We start from the raw sequence: 20,444 nt of genomic DNA, 5'->3' as shown, positions 1-20,444 counted from the left end.
ATCGGCTTAATTTATATATATATATATATATATATATATTTATGGCAGCCTCAGAGTGAATTAATTGAAGGTATTGAAAATAATAACAGAATCATTCAAAAAGGAAATATCACTTATTGTGGGTCCAACTAGATGCAGTGCGCAGATTTACCAAAAAAGCTGAAGTCATCAAAATGATGTATACTGTTTGTTAAACTGTTAATTCGTTCCTCATTAGGGCATATTGACAAGAATAATACACTCACAATAAATAAAATAGGACACACGGTTAACTAGTTCTGTGAGGACTTAGTTTTTGCGCAATGGTTTTTGAAGGGCGTCCATTATACTGAGCACTAAGCTGTAAAGTTTTTAAAGTAAAAATTCACTGGGACATTCACATACTATACAAATTCTTCAGCTTGGTCCCGTCAATTTGTTGGTTTCAAAGCACTTAAGCTGACGGAACCATCTATGGAATATGATAGACTAGATGCTACCGGGATAAGTCACTCATTTAGATGTTCTTCGAACTCAGTCAAATAAGGATAGTCGTATTTCGATCCGAGTTCGCCTGAACGACATTTTTGATTGGTTCCTCTTTCACATAAGGTCTACTCTTCTTACATATGGTGTGCGGAAGTTTCCCAAATTTACCTGTCCAGTCAGGTGTGTTATCAAATTTGAGCTGCATTCGTCATGTAGGATTTCCAAGGATACAACCGCCAATGTACCAAGTGCACGAATTCATTGTTTCAGGTGTTAAAACCTACTGACATAGCAAAAAATTGGTGCATTTGAGCCAAGCTAATTATAGTGCCATCGTTTCGCGAAATGGGTGGCTGAGATATCTTCAAAAGACGAAGTAAGTACCGAATTTTCCGGGACAAAAATGGCCTAGTTGGGCGTGCTGAGGAGCGACTCTCCAGCCAATTTTTACGTATACATTTCTCATAAAACTGGATCTGAATATAACAAATGCTTATAAAGTAGAGTCGGGACTACTGAAGTCTAGCTATACGAGTCTATGTAAATTTGTATAATTTAAGAGGTCGTGCAAAGCAATTACCACAAAATTTTCAATATTTTGGCAGATGCGTAGGGTCTTTCGGCGTGTCGCCGAGCAGAGGCACAAATACAGTAGAGATATATTACGCAAGCATGCACAAATGTAACAAAGTAATTTTAGACAACGAGACAACGTTCGATTTAAAAGGATTGGTTAGCTGAGCCCCTCATTGTAACAAATAGATTACTCAACTAGGAGTGAAAGATCCGACGTGGTGTGTTTGTATATCCCCATTCAATTCAACATGACTGATTTCTACGTCACTTTCACACTGAATGCTTCGTAAGGATGATTAATTATTCCGGTATAAATGCCGAAACTCTGGTTGATGCAATAGCTTATACTGTGCTGGTGTGATGGCCAACATAACCATAGAAGTGCGTGCGAAAAATAGGCAAATTATATGCTACTTATGAGGACATGCTGATTATAAGTGAGTTGGATGGTAACTCTGAATGTATGAGGAAGTCGTCAGGGGCCTCGTATGAGTCTACTCGTTCAGCCAATCCTGTATAATACAGAACCTGTGTTGTAGCCCTCATGAGAGACGGTCACAGTGTGAGCCATTGATGCGGCAAGGTCAAGTGTTCAGTCGTCTGTTCTGAATTTTGTGTCAGTATATTCCACCTCTCAGGAAGGTCAGATTCCTGGAAGCAACTTCAGAACGCCCGGAACCTACTGCTCCACCAAAAACTCAAATGGAAAGCCGGCAAGCATCCAGGCCAATCAATCATTCAATCAATTAAGCAAGACCTAATGAGTGTTCTTGCGGCAACAGAAGCACTACCGAATGTGATCAGCGTTCAGGTTTTTCACAGAGACACGATCGATGTTGATGGGTGTCCACTAACGCCTATCAGACAGCCTGGATCAATGTCAGAAAGTCCCCTTTAAATAGCGTGAGGCCGTTGTAACTTTTGCGCTCGCACTCGCTCTCGCTCTCTCACTCACTCGCTTGTTCGGGATACAGCTGCTGTGTTCCCTTCTGTGAGTCTTTTCTCTCCGACACTAGGCACTGCAGCGGGTTAGCAGCAGATACCACAGATTAACGAATCAGCAGATATAACACCACTTTTACAACCAAAACCGTAGTATGGTATATTCGGTTGAAAAATAGTTATTCTGACCCACCGCTTAGCTAAATATATCTATAGGTATGGATCCTAGAATAACATTGGCTGAACAAAGATGGTGTTTAGTTTCTTGAAGATTCTCAAAATCGGTGGAATACCCTCAAATTTGAGCGAACATCAGGCATGTATACAGATCGTTTCAAATTTTTACCAATATTCAAAATTAGATAATATGTAGGTGGCTTACCAGCTAAGAAGGTAACAAATGCAAAAGGGAGGAAATCGCGTTTTTTGACATTCTAAATGGGAGAGAATGATAAACCAAATTAACGGGGAAGCTAAATCCATAGTAGCCAAGCTTTTATTTGTACTACTTATTGACCATGAAAGATAGATTCAACTTCGTCACACTTTCAAAAAATTTCGCTCGTTTTATGCCATTTTGCCTCTGACAGATCAAGGGCCTCTTTGCTACCGCGGAAATGGAAAGACAGATTTCAACCTTAACACTTCTTACGGTTGCTTCCTTTTAACGTTTCGTAAACGGCGAACAGTATTGGTGGTTCAACTGGAAAATGCTCTGATTTGTACAGTTTTACTGAATTTTTCATTGTTAGATTACCCCTCTGGGTGTTTGATTATTAGATTACAATGGCGCAGGATATAATGGTGGTACGTCGGTAGTTGTGGATAAGGTGAAGCCGATAAAACTGATTTTATTGACGAGGTTGAAAGCTTAAATTTTGGTCGTTTTTTCTGCTCATTGTGTTGGGAAATGCTGCTGCAAACATTTCGCCAAAATCAGGATCACATTATCGCAACACGATGCACCGCTAACTTGTGACGCACCGCTGATGTCACTTCTGTGATGGCCTCACCCTCTTGAACCAAACTGCCAAGCCCAGCAAACAGAAAAACGGACGTCTGTACAACATGAGTTATCTGTATTTCCCTTAGTAACAATCGGGTATCTTTCATTGTTTTTGTGAATTCACACTGGAACCTTTTCATTCACTGATGAAGCTCAGCACATAGAGCACAGCTTGCAAAGTGCCTGGTTTGTGTTTTTTTGGTTTATTCATGGTAGTATTTTTCGTTTTCATTAAACCGCAGACTGTTATTTAAGTACTAAACAAACGAATCCGGAGCGATATATCATGGTATCTGTTGTTTTTCACAGTATCGCGATTTTTACAGATGAAACTCTCAAAATTATAGTTGAACTATGGATATTTTCTTCGAAATTCTGGCAAGACCAAATTCGAAGAGAATGTGCACCGGCCCGAGAGTACCTCGATTAACTCCAGAACTGGGTTCTTTTCAGCACCGCATTGTAGTCCCGAGGATTCTATCCGGAATGTCGCATCTCAAGAATGCTCCGAAAAGCCAAGCATTGAGTACGAAAATGGAAAATATTAGGGAATGCACAAATTTCCATTATTGCATGCAAATATTTAGAATTTCAATTTCCCTCTCAACTGATTGCTTTGTCCACAAACAGATTTTGTGTGCTGTTACATATGGTATCAAATGGCATCCACTCAGACAAGATACATGGGGACCAAGCAGCCACGGTGTGTTCTGCTTTGGAGTTTATGGATGGGTGTTATGGCGTCCCTGGGATTGTCAATTGTGGGCAACTTTCAGGTAGGTGACCTTAGAACTCCAGATTTTCGTAGATAACTCGACAACTTAGCGTCTATGTGGTCTCACATCCGTTGTTTATAACGGATTACTATGTATCAACCGGTTTAGTTTACTTCTTAGTCGTAGACCAAAATCCTAAAGGTTACGGCACACTAAAAATGCAGACCGAGGTTAAATGTCCGGGGAAAATGTCATACATCTAGTTTTTCTTACTGAGCAACTAATTTACGAACTTTCGTTGTGCTAAACATTCCCAGTAAACCCGGCTAAATTTGCCGTATATTAAAAGAGCTATGCAGAGGACATGTTGACCGTGAGAATGAAACCACGCGTCATTCAGACAAATATGCAGACTTATTGACTTGAAACCGGAGCTCGTTTTTCTCAAATTCGATAAAGTGAGTGCTGGCACATTTTGTGCATAGACGTTTGAACTTCATCTCGATTCACTCCACTTGTGCTGGATGAATGAACGCCCTACTGTTTGCACAATAAGCCAAGCGTCCCTATTATGTCGCGATGGCGTGTTAAGCAATCATAACCGCACAATCATAACCGTACCACAAAATTTTAGAAAATCTTCCTTGATCAGATAGTTACGTTCAAACATATCTTATCATAAAGATGATAGAATTCGGTAGTCTCAGACCCAAATAAAATGCGGCACATGTTAAAGTTGTCTAAACACCAAAAGTTTCGCATTTGAAAATGTAAGGAAAATATACTTTACAGCGTTGTGTTCCTTCCATTTTTTACCTCATTAAAATCATCCTGACTTAACTTTCTAAGCCTAAATATGACTCTTATTTTTGGTCGCACACGTAACACGACATCAGAGATCAAACCTGAAAACTACGGGTGATCCCGTTGAGTTAACAAGCGTTTGCTTTCCGTTGGTTACTTTTGCGTATACCTGAATGAATCAAACGAGCCTCATTCAGTTAGAAGTGTGGTCATTCGTTTTGTCACCATCTTCCGCGTAACTCCAATTTGTCGACAAACACCTCCGCGAACTGAATTTCTACCTAGGCATGCAGTATTATGGTCTAACAACCTTACTTGCAGGCCCGCAATCGAGCGGGCTCTAAAGATTCAGCTTGATTGGCTTGGCGTCTTAATAACAAACAAGATGTTGTCCAATTTCAAACGGTTTCAAATGTTGCAGGTCGTGAGACTACATGATAGCAAGGTGGAAGTAAATGTGACTTTTGTTCGAATACGGGCGTGTGACGGTTGTTCGTCATGCATGCAATGGCTTAGCAAATAGTTCGGATTTTCTACTTGTTACCGATAACATTCTTGTGTGACGTGTGGGAAACTGACTGGACAGTATAAAGTATGCAACGCTTCAATTTGAGAAATTTGACTTTTGGGTCCCTAGCAACAGTTCGTTTTTATTGCCCATTGTGTAAGAATCGCATTTTAAAAGGGATCAAATGCGGGGAACTATGCCTTATTTAGTGCACTGTGGTACATGATATGAATAGGTGTGAACATTTACTATATGAAACTAAGAATTCCGTCTGTTCTGCTGCATGGGGCCTTCCTTTACAATCGCGCTAGGTTTCACCAGTGGCCTCTATGAAAAGACCCTTGTGAGGTTTTTCGCAAAACCGGGTTACACAGTGCTTTTCTTATGAACTGAAATCTGGTTCGAATATACTCCCAAGGGATTCGCTTAAAACCCATTTTATGTGTTTGTCAAGACTTTACAAGTGTCTCTCTACCTTTATCCTGCGAAGAATGATCCAAGACCGGTTAGTTTGTCTGACCAGCAAAGTTTATTCTTTTACAGAAACTTTTTATTGATGTTATCGAGGACTGACCAGAGCTCCTTTTAGAAAAAAAGCAACACAAGCTGCGTGTGTCAACTTTTGTAATCAAACTGAAGCCTTGGCAAGCTCGGATCATCAAACAAGCCGTTACTTTCAGAGTGCAGAGTATTTATTGACGTGCTCTACTTGCGCAGCTGAAAATAAGACGGGTAGTTTCACCTGGGGCGAGAAAGATACTTAGACGCAGTGTATTCATCGTGAAAGGGGCATTCCATAACTGGTGAAACCATTTGTGGAGCACTTCATAATGAAAAACGAAGGACACCCAGTGACCCAGATAGAGAATGATAATCAAGGTCACGTGAGTTTGTTTTTCATCACTGCGGCTTCACGGGAGGATGTTTTTTACACCAATTTTCACATTATTTACACATCACCATTGTTTCATTAACTTGAAATCGAATTGGTTAATAATACGGACTTGATTATTAGTTGCGGTGTTTTGATAAAATCAGAAACATGGACCACCCGGAACACGGAAACCACAGTTCAGACTTACTCTGTTGGTTTTGTCGAATGAGCTGAACAGAAGTATACCACTTGTGCGCTTACAAAATTTACTGTCGTATTTTTGGCTGCGCATTCCTTCTCCTTTGCAAACTTAGGAAAAAAGGAGTTGACGGGGTGCGAATTCGTTGGCTATATTGCTTGACACATTTGCAGATGGAAAAGTGTAAAATGTAGTGAAGTCTCAAATGACAGCGTAAGTAGAATATATCACAGGATGATTTCCGGTAATCCCGTCGATGAAACCAGGATACCTTCAAGGTTATCTTGAAATTTGTCTGGACGCGAAATGGTTTGCACCTGTTGTTAAACGATGTTTGGATAAACTTGAATCGCTTGGATTCGTCCTGAGTCGTAGCGACCTAGAACGATGATGGCAACTCAGTCTTGTGGATCGTTTCAATCAGGCGTTTAGAAACTCAAGGTGTGATCCTGAAATCGATTTCAATGACCGCATACTGCAGTTTGTTCAACAGTCTCAGAACACCATTACGCAGATGCCGTTTTGACTACGTATCAAATCTCGTGTAAGTTTTGCTAAAGCATGTTTCACCGTAACCATAGTGGGTATAATCGTCCAGCCGTAACACCCTTTCGGTGCAAAGCTGCTACCTGTGGCAGCTAAGAGGGCTAGGCCACCACCAATTTGCCTCGGCCCAGACAACAGAAGTCGAGATGAAGCGGTGGGATTCGAACAACTAAATTGCGAAGGTTGTCCTTTAACTACTGAAATATCCCGTATTTACGCAAATTCCTGTAGACATATATATGCAATGAGTTACTGATAGATCTGGGTGTAGCAACGTTTATCCTTGTGTTTGCTGCGCTGCGCAGTTGGACTGCATTATAGGTGCATCCTGAGGCTACACTGAGTGTTTTACTCAAGGACACTGAGCAGTCACCGGCATGAGGTACTTCTAGCTAGACAGGTTTTTTAAATAAATAACAAGCCTGGTTTCAGTATTCCGCCTGACTTTCGGTCAGATGCAATCAATTGGTCCGAGTAGCAATTTCCTCGAAGTACGTACAGCATCAGTTCAAGGTTCGCATCCACCGTATCCAGGGTGCTAATGCTGCAACCTATAGTGCAAGAGACAGATGATAGCTAGCTTCTGCCAAAAGGGTAGATTTGCAAAACGGAGATACTTTCCTTTCATCTGAGCTTTCGCTTCCCTTATTGAGACATCGGTTCACCCAACTTTCTATGGGACCCACAAGTGACCCATTCCAGCTAGGCAACTAAGCTGTAATCACTAATCGAGGACTTTATCAGACGCAGTCGGTTTTTTCGGGGATCGTTGACTTATCGATGCAAGCCCTTGTTATGCGCGCACAAGGGCATCAAGAAGTTACCCTGGTTTCATTGATTAATTGAACTGAAAAAGGACTTCAGTACTTTTTAGGTAAACTGTTGTTTTCTGTGGTATCGCCACATCTTACACATTTGCGACTGTACAGAAAGTATGTGTACAGCAACTATGTTCTTTTCTCTTCTCCTTCTCTCCTCTATGTTATTTTCTTCTCCTCAAGCTGATCTAGGGAACCCAGTTTCAAGGGCGAAAACTCCTAAAATGGCAGATTATTTGTTGTACTTTTACAGTAGCCGATGTTTTGGGTCAATGCTGTGGTTTGTGTTATAATCTGGGTGTCGGACATATTGGTGTGCGCGTTCATATTTGTAATCGACTGGAATTGATGGAAAGCAATAATCTCACCGTACGAATTAGCAGGATCGTTTGAAAACTGCTGATTGCTAAGGATGCTCAAGAAGAGATGTTTGAAAAAGTTGAAGTTCGGTCTATTTAGTGAAGTAAATAAAAACGATGCCATCTAACTCTACCAGCGTATCTCTGCAGACTCAACTATCTGCGATTCACGGTGTCCTAGTGATGTATCGGACGGCCATCCGTCTCATTACTAGCTCGCGCCTGGACTGCAAGACCAAGTGCAAAATCATTTTGGTGGTTGTCATTCAGTCAATTAGGTCTGTCAGGTGTCCAAACCATGTGACTAAATTCACTTAGATGAATTTAAAAGCACGTCTTTAGCAAGCAACTCGCTTTTTTGAGATTTTCTGGTCATTCTGCAGTTATGTAAAACCAGTAATGAACCAGCAGTCCACCTATTTCTTCCACTGTATATTAAGCATGTACAGTCAGTGGGTGTTCTCCCCGGACTAAACTGAGCGCCATTCCCTGTTTAAATTCATTATCGAGCTTTGTGTGGCAACAATATAACCTCACCGCTATTTATGCCGTTCATACTCACTTCTGTTATACGTCTGCAGGTTACTGAAGTGGAATTTGTTCACTATACGGGCATGGCGATGGTATTTGTTGGGACCACATTCTACATACTGATCACGGTTCATGTATGTCGCAAATATCTGGGCTATCATGCCCCTTATTGGGGAGCCCGTTTGGTAATTGGTCTTGGATGTTTGATATCTGGAACCATGTGTAAGTCTTGGCATCTTCAATGACTGTGTTCACATTTTTATACTAGATCTAATATTGACTGCACTGCCACGTTGTTGCTTTCATCAGACGAAGTCGACGTGGTGGGTGTTTACTTAGGTGTATCTCAGGCAGTAGCCTAGTTCAACAGTAGAGCTGGCCCTATGTTTACATTAGTCATAGGAGAACAAAGTAGTTGTAATTATAAGTTCAAGTGCATGAAGTAGATTTTCCACCCGCTGCACAATTTCCGGTGTTTAGCAAACAGATTGAGTAATCTTGCCTTTGTTGCAGACCATCTTTACACATCTGATGGGACATTTTATCGTTCCTATCAGAATATTCTAAGATTTTTGTAACAAGACCATTGACACCAAGGTTTCTCGGCATGAGTTTAGTTCTTTGTTAATGCTTTGCCATGTGTGGTTACTACGACGTAGCTTTTTGACGTATCGCCAGAGTCTGACCTGAAACCATAACTCAGAGTTTACTGGAGCAAGAAAACTTGGTCAGACTGATGGACTGTGATCACTGAAGAGCGTACTTCTGCTTGCTTCAAATACCGTAATTAAAGAGCTACGTGACGTAAATGCACCAGATACTTGGACAAGAAGTCATCTAGAAGATGCTTTAAACCATGTTGGCGAATCTCAATTCATAAATTGTGCGTGCCTTGGGCTTAACGGCCGAGTGATTCTGCGCTGAGCAGTACACAGTACCGGCTGAAGTTTCAAGGGTTAAAGAGATCAACTTCACAAGAATTCCGATCTACAGTTGCTCAACCTTTTAACTTTTACCACAGCTACTCATCCTGTGGCTTAAAGCTAACACTCAATGGCTCTCAATGTTTCAGCATTGTTGTGTCGATGAATTTATCGAAAGTTACTCATGACTCATTCTGGAACCAATTTTCACGTTTTCGTAAAGCCACAATATACTATCGATGTTTGAAGTGTGCAGATTGCGGAATATAGTCCCATTAGGATTGATCCAACCTCCATTATTCTCCAATTATTTTGAGTATCAGCTTACTTATTCCAAAAAAAAACAATCAGACATTGCCGACACAACAAGACCTACTTCTGTTTTTGTGTTCCTTAATTACCATGTTATGAAACTGATTAAATAATACGCGACGGAATTCAATTTTGTAACACATTATGACTTTTGCAGGTCAGTTTGAAAACTAGAAAGCATAAGCCGCACGTCAATCCAGTTATCAAATTCATGTTGCTATGAGACTTTTAAGGTATTGTTTACCTTTGCAGATGATACTGTTGCGTCAACGACAACACATTTTAGACGCAACTGTGTATATCCTACTTGTCAACATGGAATAACTGAAGCCCAAGCTTTCCTTATGCTTCATTTTTTTCTAGACGCAATTTGTCTCGGTTTTCATCGTTTTGAAAATCGTGTTCCTATCGAAATATTCTCGTCAAGCATGTATACTATAAATGAGGTAAGCAACCACAGGAATTCCACTCACATTTGTGCATCTTCTGGGTTTTTTATTGAAAGGTTAAACAATAGGTACCGCACTTGCTGAAACACAAACCGGTGGTCATCCTCAAAGGATGTCACTCACAAATTCATATAAGTAAATTATGAAAGCTATTCTAACCGATGCAGTCGTGTATAGTCAGGTTGTTTATCGTGTATTTCCTCCATTGTAACGGCATATCTGGAAATTTCTAAGGGGCGGGTGTAAGGTTCCTCTGAACAGTCATTACAAACCGAGGAATTTTAACCCCGTCGTCCGCTGGACGTGGTTTAGGGCTATGAATTACGGAGATATCCCCTAATGGCAGTTATTTCACAACTTCCATGAAAGGAAATTTGCTTCTATAACTTAAGTACCAAATAAACACGCTGGAGTTCATTATAGGGAGAACAGAGTATTATGAGACCGATATCTTTGGGTGAACGATAACCTCAAACTGACGGTTCCATTCAGAGGATTTCATTTGAACAAACCGACTTTTCCAATTTAAGCGGGAAATCACAACCCACCAACGACCACGGACAAAGTGATGACACAAGTAGGAAAATGTGACGGCTAATTTTGAGAAGTTTTGAAGAGCTGTTCTTGGTCATTTAGACTACGGCCAACTAGTACGATACGTTGTGTCATGCGTCAGCAGACTACGAATTTCGGGCATTACATGCTCTATGGAACCTGAAAGCAACATTTTGCACGAGAATTCCATTCCCAGAGGAGACACTACTACCGTATTTTTATGAAATGGCAGAAAGAACTGATAAAGATTTCCGACCTTATGTTTCATGAAACTACGGTTACGGTGATTGCAAAAGGTGTGTGATGACGATTTTTGGCTTAATGCTCTTCTGTGTCACAATGATGCGGCGTTTATTGATCTGTGCGAAGAAGTCTCTGAGGAGGGAAGCTTGTCCTCCCTTGATACTGGGCTAGTTATAAAAATGGTAAAATCGACCCAAAGGTTCTCTTCTGGTCTTTTTTCGTGAGGAAAAGGTCTGGGCGTTCAACAGTGTATCGTAGAATTTCTAATTCATCGCAGATTGTTGCGATTTTCTTGGAATCGTATTGGTCTTGCTAAAGTTGATTGATATTGTCTTGATTCTACAAAACGAATGTGGGAAAATCTCCCGCATGCTTCGTGGAGCGTTGGCTGCGGTTACGTTTTTGAAGGCCCAAAGGAGCCTTCGCAGTTCCTTACAGGTATTTTCTTCACACCCGTAACAGTCATCCACGGACTAAGCAGGGATACCTGTACGACCGCATGACATGAAATTATAAGCATTTCCTCACCTTTGTGGTCACTGTTTTGTGTACTTGTTACCAGAAGGACATTGCTTATCGACGTTCCGCCTCCCATTGAATGTTGCTAGTATCAAATACTCGGTTAAAGCTAATAGGATAGAAGCGTAAATATGTGCTTGGTCAGTTGGCAGTGAATTCCGACTAACAAAAGAAAACATTTTATGACCATTTCATGACTTTTAGAAGGTTGTGTGTGTTATCGGCGGGCGCAAACCAGTTGTTTGTCAAATTGTACTAATTTACTACTGCTCAGTTGAAGCGAGATCAACTGCGGACTTCACTTTCATTTATCGTTCTTGGTTCAGCGAAGCCAACCGCAAGCTGTGGAGTTGACTTGTCTATCTGGTGACCTAGATTCTTAGAATACTAGTCAAAACGAATTTTTATATATTACTCCATTGTGGTGTTTTCCTTGATGATTCCTCAACAGTGCAGTCTGCGGCCGAAGGAAAGGTTTGTCTCTTTTGGAGGTGTATTTCTGAAAAGAAACTTCTGTAACGCTGACACAACTTCCTTCGGAATTTTTGAGGCAGTGACTTCACCAAAAGAAGCGCATGTTGAACAAATACTTTCGACATATCGTTCTTTTTAGGTCCATATTATACTGCCTTATCCTGAACGTTACTCAGAGCCAAACAGGACAAACGCTTTGGCTGTAACTCAGCATCTCACTGGCAGCGTACACCAAACCACTAATTTGTGGGTCATCTTTATTCAGAAAAGAGGGGTTCCGGGGCGCATTCCCTGCGAACCTGTAATGCGCAACTGGAACCAATCGAACGCCAATGCGTAAGAGCTTTGTGGTTGGTTCTGTTGTAGATTTACAGACTGCAGCTGGAATTATGGGAACTTCGACTGAGTTTATGTTTCCTACACCTGAAGATGACAGGATACGGTATGATATGGCAAAACTTTGAGCTTCACTGATACAACTGATGCTTTTCAGCCTGGGGACAAGCTGCTAAGAGAACTGATAACAATATGGAATAGTATCTTTGCTATAGCTGGTTTCAACGACAGAATGTTTTCCAGAGGGGCAGTAAAAAGCACATTCTTTTTACTTTAGTTTATCATCTGTGTGGACCAATTTCCACTTAGGGTAGATTCTGACACCTCACCCTATTGGTAATTAACCGTCAAAGCGTTGTTTACCATTAGAATTCACGGTAACACCACATTTATGAAGCTTTAGGTCGACGGCTGACTACCAGCTTCCGGTTTATTGAACGAGAGAAGTCAAACAAATATCACGGTTTCATAGCCTACGATGTGTTGGAATAGTATGAAATGTAGATATGGAGAGATAGCCTGTCAATGTTACATTACTGGTGATATGCTCATTTGTTTGCCAACATTCGGAAAGTCTTTTAAAGTCATACTCCTAACTCCGAGTGTTCCTGAGCTGCTTGAGACCTGTACTCGCCAGGAATGTGACAAGTGCGACCGCAACTCACTAGGTCAATCCGACGGGCGGTAGGGAAGTGCTCCAGGGCCATGAGCTGGAGAATAACTGGAACGATTACTGTTCGGTTAGTTGACCCTTTCCTGTGTCACCAAAAAGGCACGTGTGGGCCTCAAGACTGTCTTGGCCCATCAATCATGGTCCCAAGGACACAATGTAACCAACGGCGCCTTTGCTTCGACCATTTTACGGAGCCCCTGAAAACTATGTAATATGACTACCTGTTTTATAGCTGTAGTTGCTAGAAGACATAATAGAAACGATGTGACCACAGCCCCTCATGTTTTCAAAAATACTACAAATTTTTGAGCCAGACAGGAAAGATTAAGGGTTCTTTTTTTATCACAAATATACGATAAATTTCCATTCACTGATGGGTCCCCTTGTGGGTGAACACTTCGCAAAGTACAAGAAATCTCGGCTCAAATGCCAGCCAGTCGCATTTTTTATTTTGATCAGGCACCGCGCTCTGTTCCGTGGCAGCTGAGTAAACTTTTTCCCGTTCCAGTAACCAGGCGGCATGGGCTACAATTTCTCAAGCCTTAACTGAGTTGCCAAGTGATGCATCTGCCCTATTCTATTGCACATTATCAGAAGAAATGCTACGATTTCGCAGTGCAAGCATGACGGAGCAAACCATTCGCTAATGAACCACGTTGTGGGCCTTCGAGCACAATTACTCTGCTATTCAACAAGTTGACCTACACATAACCTTCGAACGAAAGACTGGAATAAACGGCTTTCTCATGACTGCATCGGTTGAAGCGTTTGGTTGTCGGTGCTTGCTGGACCTGGTCGGGAATACATCATCACTACGCAGTTGGCTGAAGCACCGTTAATATATTGGCTCAAGCGAGAAGAAAGAAAGAGCGTGAGTTCATGGAGGCATAACACTCCACTGAAAAGGCCATCAACAAGCATATCGAAATCGACCCAGTCTATCGACTACTGCGGGAAAAAGAACTTCGAAACTACGAAACTTAAAGCCGCACAAAAAACCCGAGTGATCCAGCATAGAAGAGGCAAGCAAACCAAAACAAAAAATTGAGGGCAGTAAGCCACTTTTCTGAACTAGTGTTGAACCGACAAATGAAAGGAGGATAAATAATGACTCAAAATATTGAAGATCCAGGTGAAATCAAATCGGCCAACAAGGGAAAGAAAAAAACTATATCAAGCGGGAAGGTACATGCGGCCGATCAAGCTCACGGGGGCGAGATTGCGGGACAAACCAAGAACGGACCAGTGCGACTGAATGAAAGAAACTACCAAAAATATAAATCGCTATCGCAATAAACCACATTAAAAAATAAAAGGCCACAACGCAACACAATTTAAAACAGAGCAGTCGAAAACCTATTTAAAACATACCAAAGCAGTCAAACAACCAACCAATCGAATATATGATATGCAAATCACGATCCAACGCAGATTGCGGTCAGATTAATAATATTACAACAAATGTATATACCGATAAGTCGGTCACATGAGAGGATATTAGGTACTCTTTGTAAACTATATAAACGCAGCTAGCCACGGATTATGCACCCAGTCAACTGCGCACTGACGACGATTCATCGACTAGAGACGAAGCGTTTGCAAGTCAGTTGCCAAGTTCAGCAAACATATCGGAGACAACTACAGCAAATACAGCCCAGTTACCAATATTTCGGCGCATTGAACCTGCCCTATTTTGAATCCCCCGACCCGTTATTCTGGTTCCGGAAACTTAGCAAACCCAAGGCCTACGTCAGTTAAAGTTAAGTTCCCAGCTAGTCCTCCTGATGATGTAAACCTGAAAAGATGCAGTTTGTTCTTTATTTGTGTGGTACCATGTTTTAAAATGACTGTGCTTATTACGGTATGAACTTTTGTTTGAACGTTCCCTACGCAAAATACATGTTCGTGAAAGCATCTCATCCCGTCTCACAAACAGGAATATATCCGACTTCAAGTGCTCGTTGCTGCAAACAAATATCTTATGGCCCTTTCTTTCCAGATCAAAAAATGAGAATCGACCTCTTATTTCCAACCTTAAATAACCCATGTTACATTTGAGTTGTTTTTTGCGTGTAAAAGGCCATGCTGAAGTTAAATATCAAACATTTTCCAAATTTTTCTTCGTTCTTCATTGAAAGCGATACCAGTGAATGTCGCTGGATTAGTTCCGTCATTTCTCTCGAGACTTTGTTGTCCAAACCACTGACCGCACACTACTGCACATATCATAATTGGCACAGCACGCTGTGTTCCTGGACGTTGATGCACATTCAAATCTATATGGTTGAATTCACTCACGTCATTTTAAATGTTCTGCAGCCGAAATACCGAATTTTCCTTTTACTGATTTATTCCTTTTTGTTATGCATTTGCATTCAAAAACACTTCCAACACAAAACTTTGAATCCCAAATTTCATTATGAAGCCGCCATGAATTCGGTCACTCTCTACGGGTAGTCTATCTACAGAGAAACAACCATGGCACTCCGTGACACTGACACCCAAAGATGTTTGTCATGCCAGATGCTGTTAATACATTCAGACTTCCACACCTAAATGTCTACATTCGTCGAAGAATTATTGCCGCTTCGTCTACCGGGATACTCTCACTTTTGTCACATGGTCTTTGATTCTCGGACACCTTTGCGAACAATACTTTCCGTTTGATTCATACTGGGCTCTAAAGGCTAATTTTTGTTTAATTACCCATTGTCACTTCACAAATCTGAAGTGCTAAACTGCTATTTTGTGTCCTTGCATTTCCCTGCTAGAGCAACTTAACTTTTTCCCAGATAGGGATCAATCATTAGAGCTCCAATGGTCTTATGTGTTCCCAAGCTTATTTTTGGGGAAGAAGGATGACAATGCTTCATTGAACATTTTCCACAGGGATTTGAAGAAGCTGTCTGTGCCGCGTCGGCCGAGTGGTGTTCGGCGTTGTTCATTCTCGGATTTTTCATCTCACTTGCCCCGGAATTCAGCATGTTTGCCCTGCAGCTCCCAGAAGTAAGTTGTCTGATCAGGCGCCCTCAAAGCGTATCTCATGAACAAATCTCTGTGCTACCCGTTTTATAATCTATATCTAAATCATTGAATGTCATTCGGAAACGGAACATCCATAATGCGAATGAAACTAAAGGCGTTTCGACCGCACTCAACTTTGAGATTTCTCACTTGTCGAATGCTTTACCGGGTGACATACTTCAGTGACACTCGTCCGCCACACAGTGTCAGGTTCGAGTATTGTCCGACAGATCTGTCTTTTCGTTTGCCTGATACGCACTTGGGTTTTTGTTAGAGATCTATTCGGTATCCATCTCTTTTCCCTCTACATCATTTCACTAATGTACCCCGGTTGCTACACTTAGCAGAATACGATGTTCGTTTCGTTAAACCAGTTAGAATTTTTTTCCAAATGGTTATAATTGATAAGAATATTGCGGCATTCTACACAAACATGACTAATGGTTTCGAGAGAAACAGCGCTAACGGAAGACAGTGGTATCTGTTGGGATTGAAATACCTATGCGGACTGTACATTACTAGGTCAGGCACTTTTGTGAAGTTCCTTGAAAAATCTCAGTTTTTACACTAAACAATTAACAGAATGTCTAAAAGCGTAAAGGTGGTTCCCGGAAACAGCTCCAACGCGTTATAGTGCAACATCATGCTCAGTAGATAATTTCACTTCGCTTCCTGTTGAATGAAGCGATTGCTGAGTTCTACTGAGAACAGGCTACTCACGCCTAGGTGCAAGAAACTGAAGTGCTGTGAGCACTCGTATTTCGGGTTGACAGTTCATAGATTTTGTTGCTGCCGATACAGAAAAGATGCTGTAAAATGAGCAGACCAAAACTCCGCAGAGTCGGATCTCAGCTGAATTACAATACAGCCGATCTCTGCAATTTCGTGTTTCACTCACACTATTTGGTGCTGACAAACTGCGAACAAGGACGAGTGCATTAAGTCCATTCATAGATAGCTGAACTCTGTTTAGCCGATTGAAAAATGTGTTGGAGACCGTTCGTATCAATCCGTCAACAAATTCTGCTGTTTTGCTTGAATCAAACTTTCTGATAAGCCCTTACTTAAATGTCCTCAGGACATATCAAGAAAAATGTCTTACTCCGTCTCAGAAGTGAGTGCAGCGATACCACAAATTCATCGTAGTGCTCTTCTCACGACATTTGGAACAAACCTAAACTAGCTTACGAGTGACTTACAGGTGAGCACGGTCAACTTATTTTTTGTCTGTCCTATCTGTTCCGGTGAACTTCTAGGCTAAGCGTTAGAACCATTTCGGGATTACACATGGATCTTGTGGCATTGGTGTCTAACTTCCCTCAGTTTGGATTCGATTAATTATGCCAGATCATCTAAAACAGTGAACCTCTTAGCATCATCAGTTCTGGGTGTCTCGATCAGAATATACCAAGATAAAACCTTTTATTGCGACTTGGTGTGAGAAACTTTAAGGAATAACAATCTCGTTATCAAGCATTTAAAGAAAATATTATGGGGCTACGGACTCCGAGGCTTTTCAATGAGACACTTAGTTGTGATCCAGGTGAACCTTGCAAAGTGGCATGAGACAAATATTGTCGTCATATACTATCTATAGCGTAGCTTTGACTCAAAAGATGAGCAGTCGTTTCGTTGCTCGTTAAGCTTTCTCGTACTGTGGTTTGAAGGCACAACTGTGTTTGGGGGTGCTTGAAATGGACAGTTACACAGACGTATCTCTGCAAAGGATAAGAAACGGCCTCAGGAATCAAGCAGTAGAGTTTCCTGCATCTGTATGTCAGTTTTGAATTGTTTCAAAATAAGTCGCATCCCCATGTCAGATCTTGGACACAATCAACTAGGTGCCTGGGGATGCAAACGGCGTGAAGTGATTACAGATTATCACCTATTCTGGAATACATCCACCTATATAAATACTGAGTATTTGCCTGCTTTTCTGCGTAAAATACCTGTTGAAATTCATAGATTTATAAGTTTCACAGTATTCGTTTTCTGTTGTTTCGATGGATAACAAGACCCTTACATCATGTTGCACTTTAACCAATTTAAATGGGCACACTTACGGATATCTTGGGGTGCTCATATCTCTACTTCTTTCCCATCAGCTGTCATTTCTAGCAACTCCAGTTTGGTATGAAGTTCAGGCATATGGATATCAGAAAATGGGAAGACCGGAAATAGTTCTACGCTTCAACCCTTTTGGATAGTAGACTTTTTACACACCAAAGGTCGCATGGACTTCAAAGAGAGCCGTACCCTGACAGTATAGGCTATGAGAGAAAGCTTACTACAATCTGACGACAGACAACTAAGCTACTTAGAATACAGCTGATTCTCTCTTAGAGCAATTATTTGAAACTCTCAAAGATGTAAATGAGCTAGATGCTCCCCATCCCCCAACCAGAGCCTGGTTCACAGTGATCTTATATAGATATATATCGTATATGTTAATATAAGGGAAGGACAGAAGAGGAAAGGAAAGAAGAAGAACAGAAATAAGAATAAAGTAAGAGAAAATATTTTCAGCTGATATTATTCTTTCAGGTTTGTCGTTAAATCTCAAAACTAACAGTGAATCGGTTGTGCTGAATGCGTCACAGTTCCAACTACCACGTAACCATAAAAACGGAAGAGTCGAGGGTCCACCCGGGTACCAAAGAATTCGCATTGGCTACTTAGCCGCTGATCTGCACATAAAAGGGGGTACTCGCAAGGACCTGATTTGAACCGGCTTCTGATCAAGTATATTGACTGATCTGCTCAGTACATGTTTGCTTTTAATGTGGGCTGACGTGTACTGTCGAATCAAGATTCAATCAGTCAGTCCAGCCAATTTTGCTGCGAGCTTACACGTATCATCAAAAGATGCAAGTAGAATTTGTCGGTACTGTACTCTAGAAGGCGTGAGCCCGAGATTAACTGGTTAGCTGTAAGTGGCCACCGGTTTTGTTGAATACGCATTTACATCCTTGTATTTAGGGGACCCTCCTCCTATCTTGGTGCACCCATTTTGCCGAGTCCAAAAAAACGAGAGGCGGTATTTGGTGCGTCATTAGAGTCACTAAGGGCCGGTGGTTGCATTTTCAGTATATATTCGCGCAGTGTTAGGATTCATCAATTAGGGTGTTTTTTAGCTGTTTGTACACGGCTATGTAAGCGAAGTTCACCAAAGAATTCTAATGACCTGAAATGCTGGGTTTTTTCGAGGTAAACTTCCTAATGGAAAGAAGTTTAATCAATCATACACTGAATCTGATTTATGCGTTTCTAGACCATTGCCTCACCAAAGCTTCCAGCGAACAGACTAGGTCTTACGCATGGAACATCAAATCTGCATGGAAAGAACGCAGTATGGGTTCCTTTATAATCCAGTGTCCAGCTTTCTTGTCTGTCGTTAGAACAATGGTGAATTCAGAAGTCAATAACCCGTGAAAACCAAGCCCACATGCAGATGAGTGTGTTTGTCGAATTTCGTGCAATTTGAGTTCGAGAAGAACATAAGTATGACGAAAACTCGGCGAATTTGCCCCCTAGATGACCGTTTATAAGGGGAAAACCGATCGTGGTCTATTGAAGAGCTTTCATCAACCTTGTGAGTAGTTTCGTTTATGGAAGTACCGAAATTTTTTTCAGAAGCTGTACGTTGAAAACCCTGCAGGACTGTGTAGTTTAGTTTCCTTGTGCATTGAGCTTATGTTTTGCAGGGAACGCTGGGTCAATCCCACTGATGGCACTTTACATCGACACAATGCTCAGATTTGTTTCTTTTAATGCTGTCAGGAAATGCGTACACTTTATTCTTGAGTGTTTTTCTTAGAGAGGTTCTCAAAGGTTCTTTGTGGTTCCATTCTCTCCTTTTCTTCCTACTCTCTACTATGGTTTTCATCCCTCATAGTTGTATGGCCCTATGTACTGCTGGTGTGTTGCTGTCAACGATGGTGGTGATTGTACTGTAAGTGAGTTCGACTGAAATTTCTATGAATGTTTTACACTTCTATGGGACCAAAGACGGTCATTCGGGTGTTTGCGTGCTACAGATACTTCAGGGGGACCTAGTGATTGCTTGACCTTTCCCAGCTGAAGGACATTATGTTGCTTCCTCGAGTTTGTAGGGCGAGCTTACTGGCTGCTCAACCGGTTCAGCGTTCCCACGATCATATTTTGCACTTTCCATTTCGACCGAATTCGGCTCCGAATTTTCCCATCTAAATTTGCTAACATAGACACCACGTTCAAACAGGATGGTTTACTACTTTCTCTGGAATCTGCTTGAGAGGTGTCGTAGTTCATATATCTGATTTTATCGGTCGTAATCTGGATGGGCAAGTCTCGCATAGGTGGACGGGCCTGGCGACCACGCTTACCTGTCGATCACTGACTGTGAATGCCCAGCATCTCTAGATAATACCGATAAAGGTAAATCACTTATTCAGTTGATTAATGTTGTCGGCAGCCCCACCCACTGTAACTCCTCCAACACAGCCCAACGCCCATCTAGGTCCTCCTTCTCCCATCATAGATTTTAGGTTGTTAAGCCCAACCTTTGGTTCTGCAAACATGAACAGCTGAGATGTGGCACTCAGTGGATG

At 41.5% G+C, this 20,444-nt stretch overlaps 2 protein-coding genes across 2 annotated transcripts in view; one reads left to right on the top strand and one right to left on the bottom strand.

Moving 5' to 3' along the window:
- The window catches only part of T265_03527 (hypothetical protein), a gene marked incomplete at both ends in the record, with an annotated part of 34,042 nt that overhangs the window by 9,064 nt on the left and 4,534 nt on the right, over positions 1–20,444 (top strand). The window contains 4 exons of the mRNA XM_009168039.1: positions 3,623–3,768; positions 8,398–8,569; positions 9,946–10,028; positions 15,721–15,837. Of these exons, the coding sequence (XP_009166303.1) occupies positions 3,623–3,768; positions 8,398–8,569; positions 9,946–10,028; positions 15,721–15,837 (518 nt within the window). The remainder of the gene's footprint in view (positions 1–3,622; positions 3,769–8,397; positions 8,570–9,945; positions 10,029–15,720; positions 15,838–20,444) is intronic.
- The window catches only part of T265_03528 (hypothetical protein), a gene marked incomplete at both ends in the record, with an annotated part of 54,116 nt that overhangs the window by 31,182 nt on the left and 2,490 nt on the right, over positions 1–20,444 (bottom strand). Inside the window, 2 exons of the mRNA XM_009168040.1 lie at positions 2,369–2,420; positions 12,824–12,868. Coding sequence (XP_009166304.1) covers positions 2,369–2,420; positions 12,824–12,868 — 97 coding nt within the window. The remainder of the gene's footprint in view (positions 1–2,368; positions 2,421–12,823; positions 12,869–20,444) is intronic.

This window comes from Opisthorchis viverrini, assembly GCF_000715545.1.
Source record: "Opisthorchis viverrini unplaced genomic scaffold opera_v5_51, whole genome shotgun sequence".
NCBI lineage: Eukaryota > Metazoa > Platyhelminthes > Trematoda > Opisthorchiida > Opisthorchiidae > Opisthorchis > Opisthorchis viverrini.
Note: the sequence above shows the minus strand (reverse complement) of the source record. Positions and strands in the feature narration are given on the sequence as shown.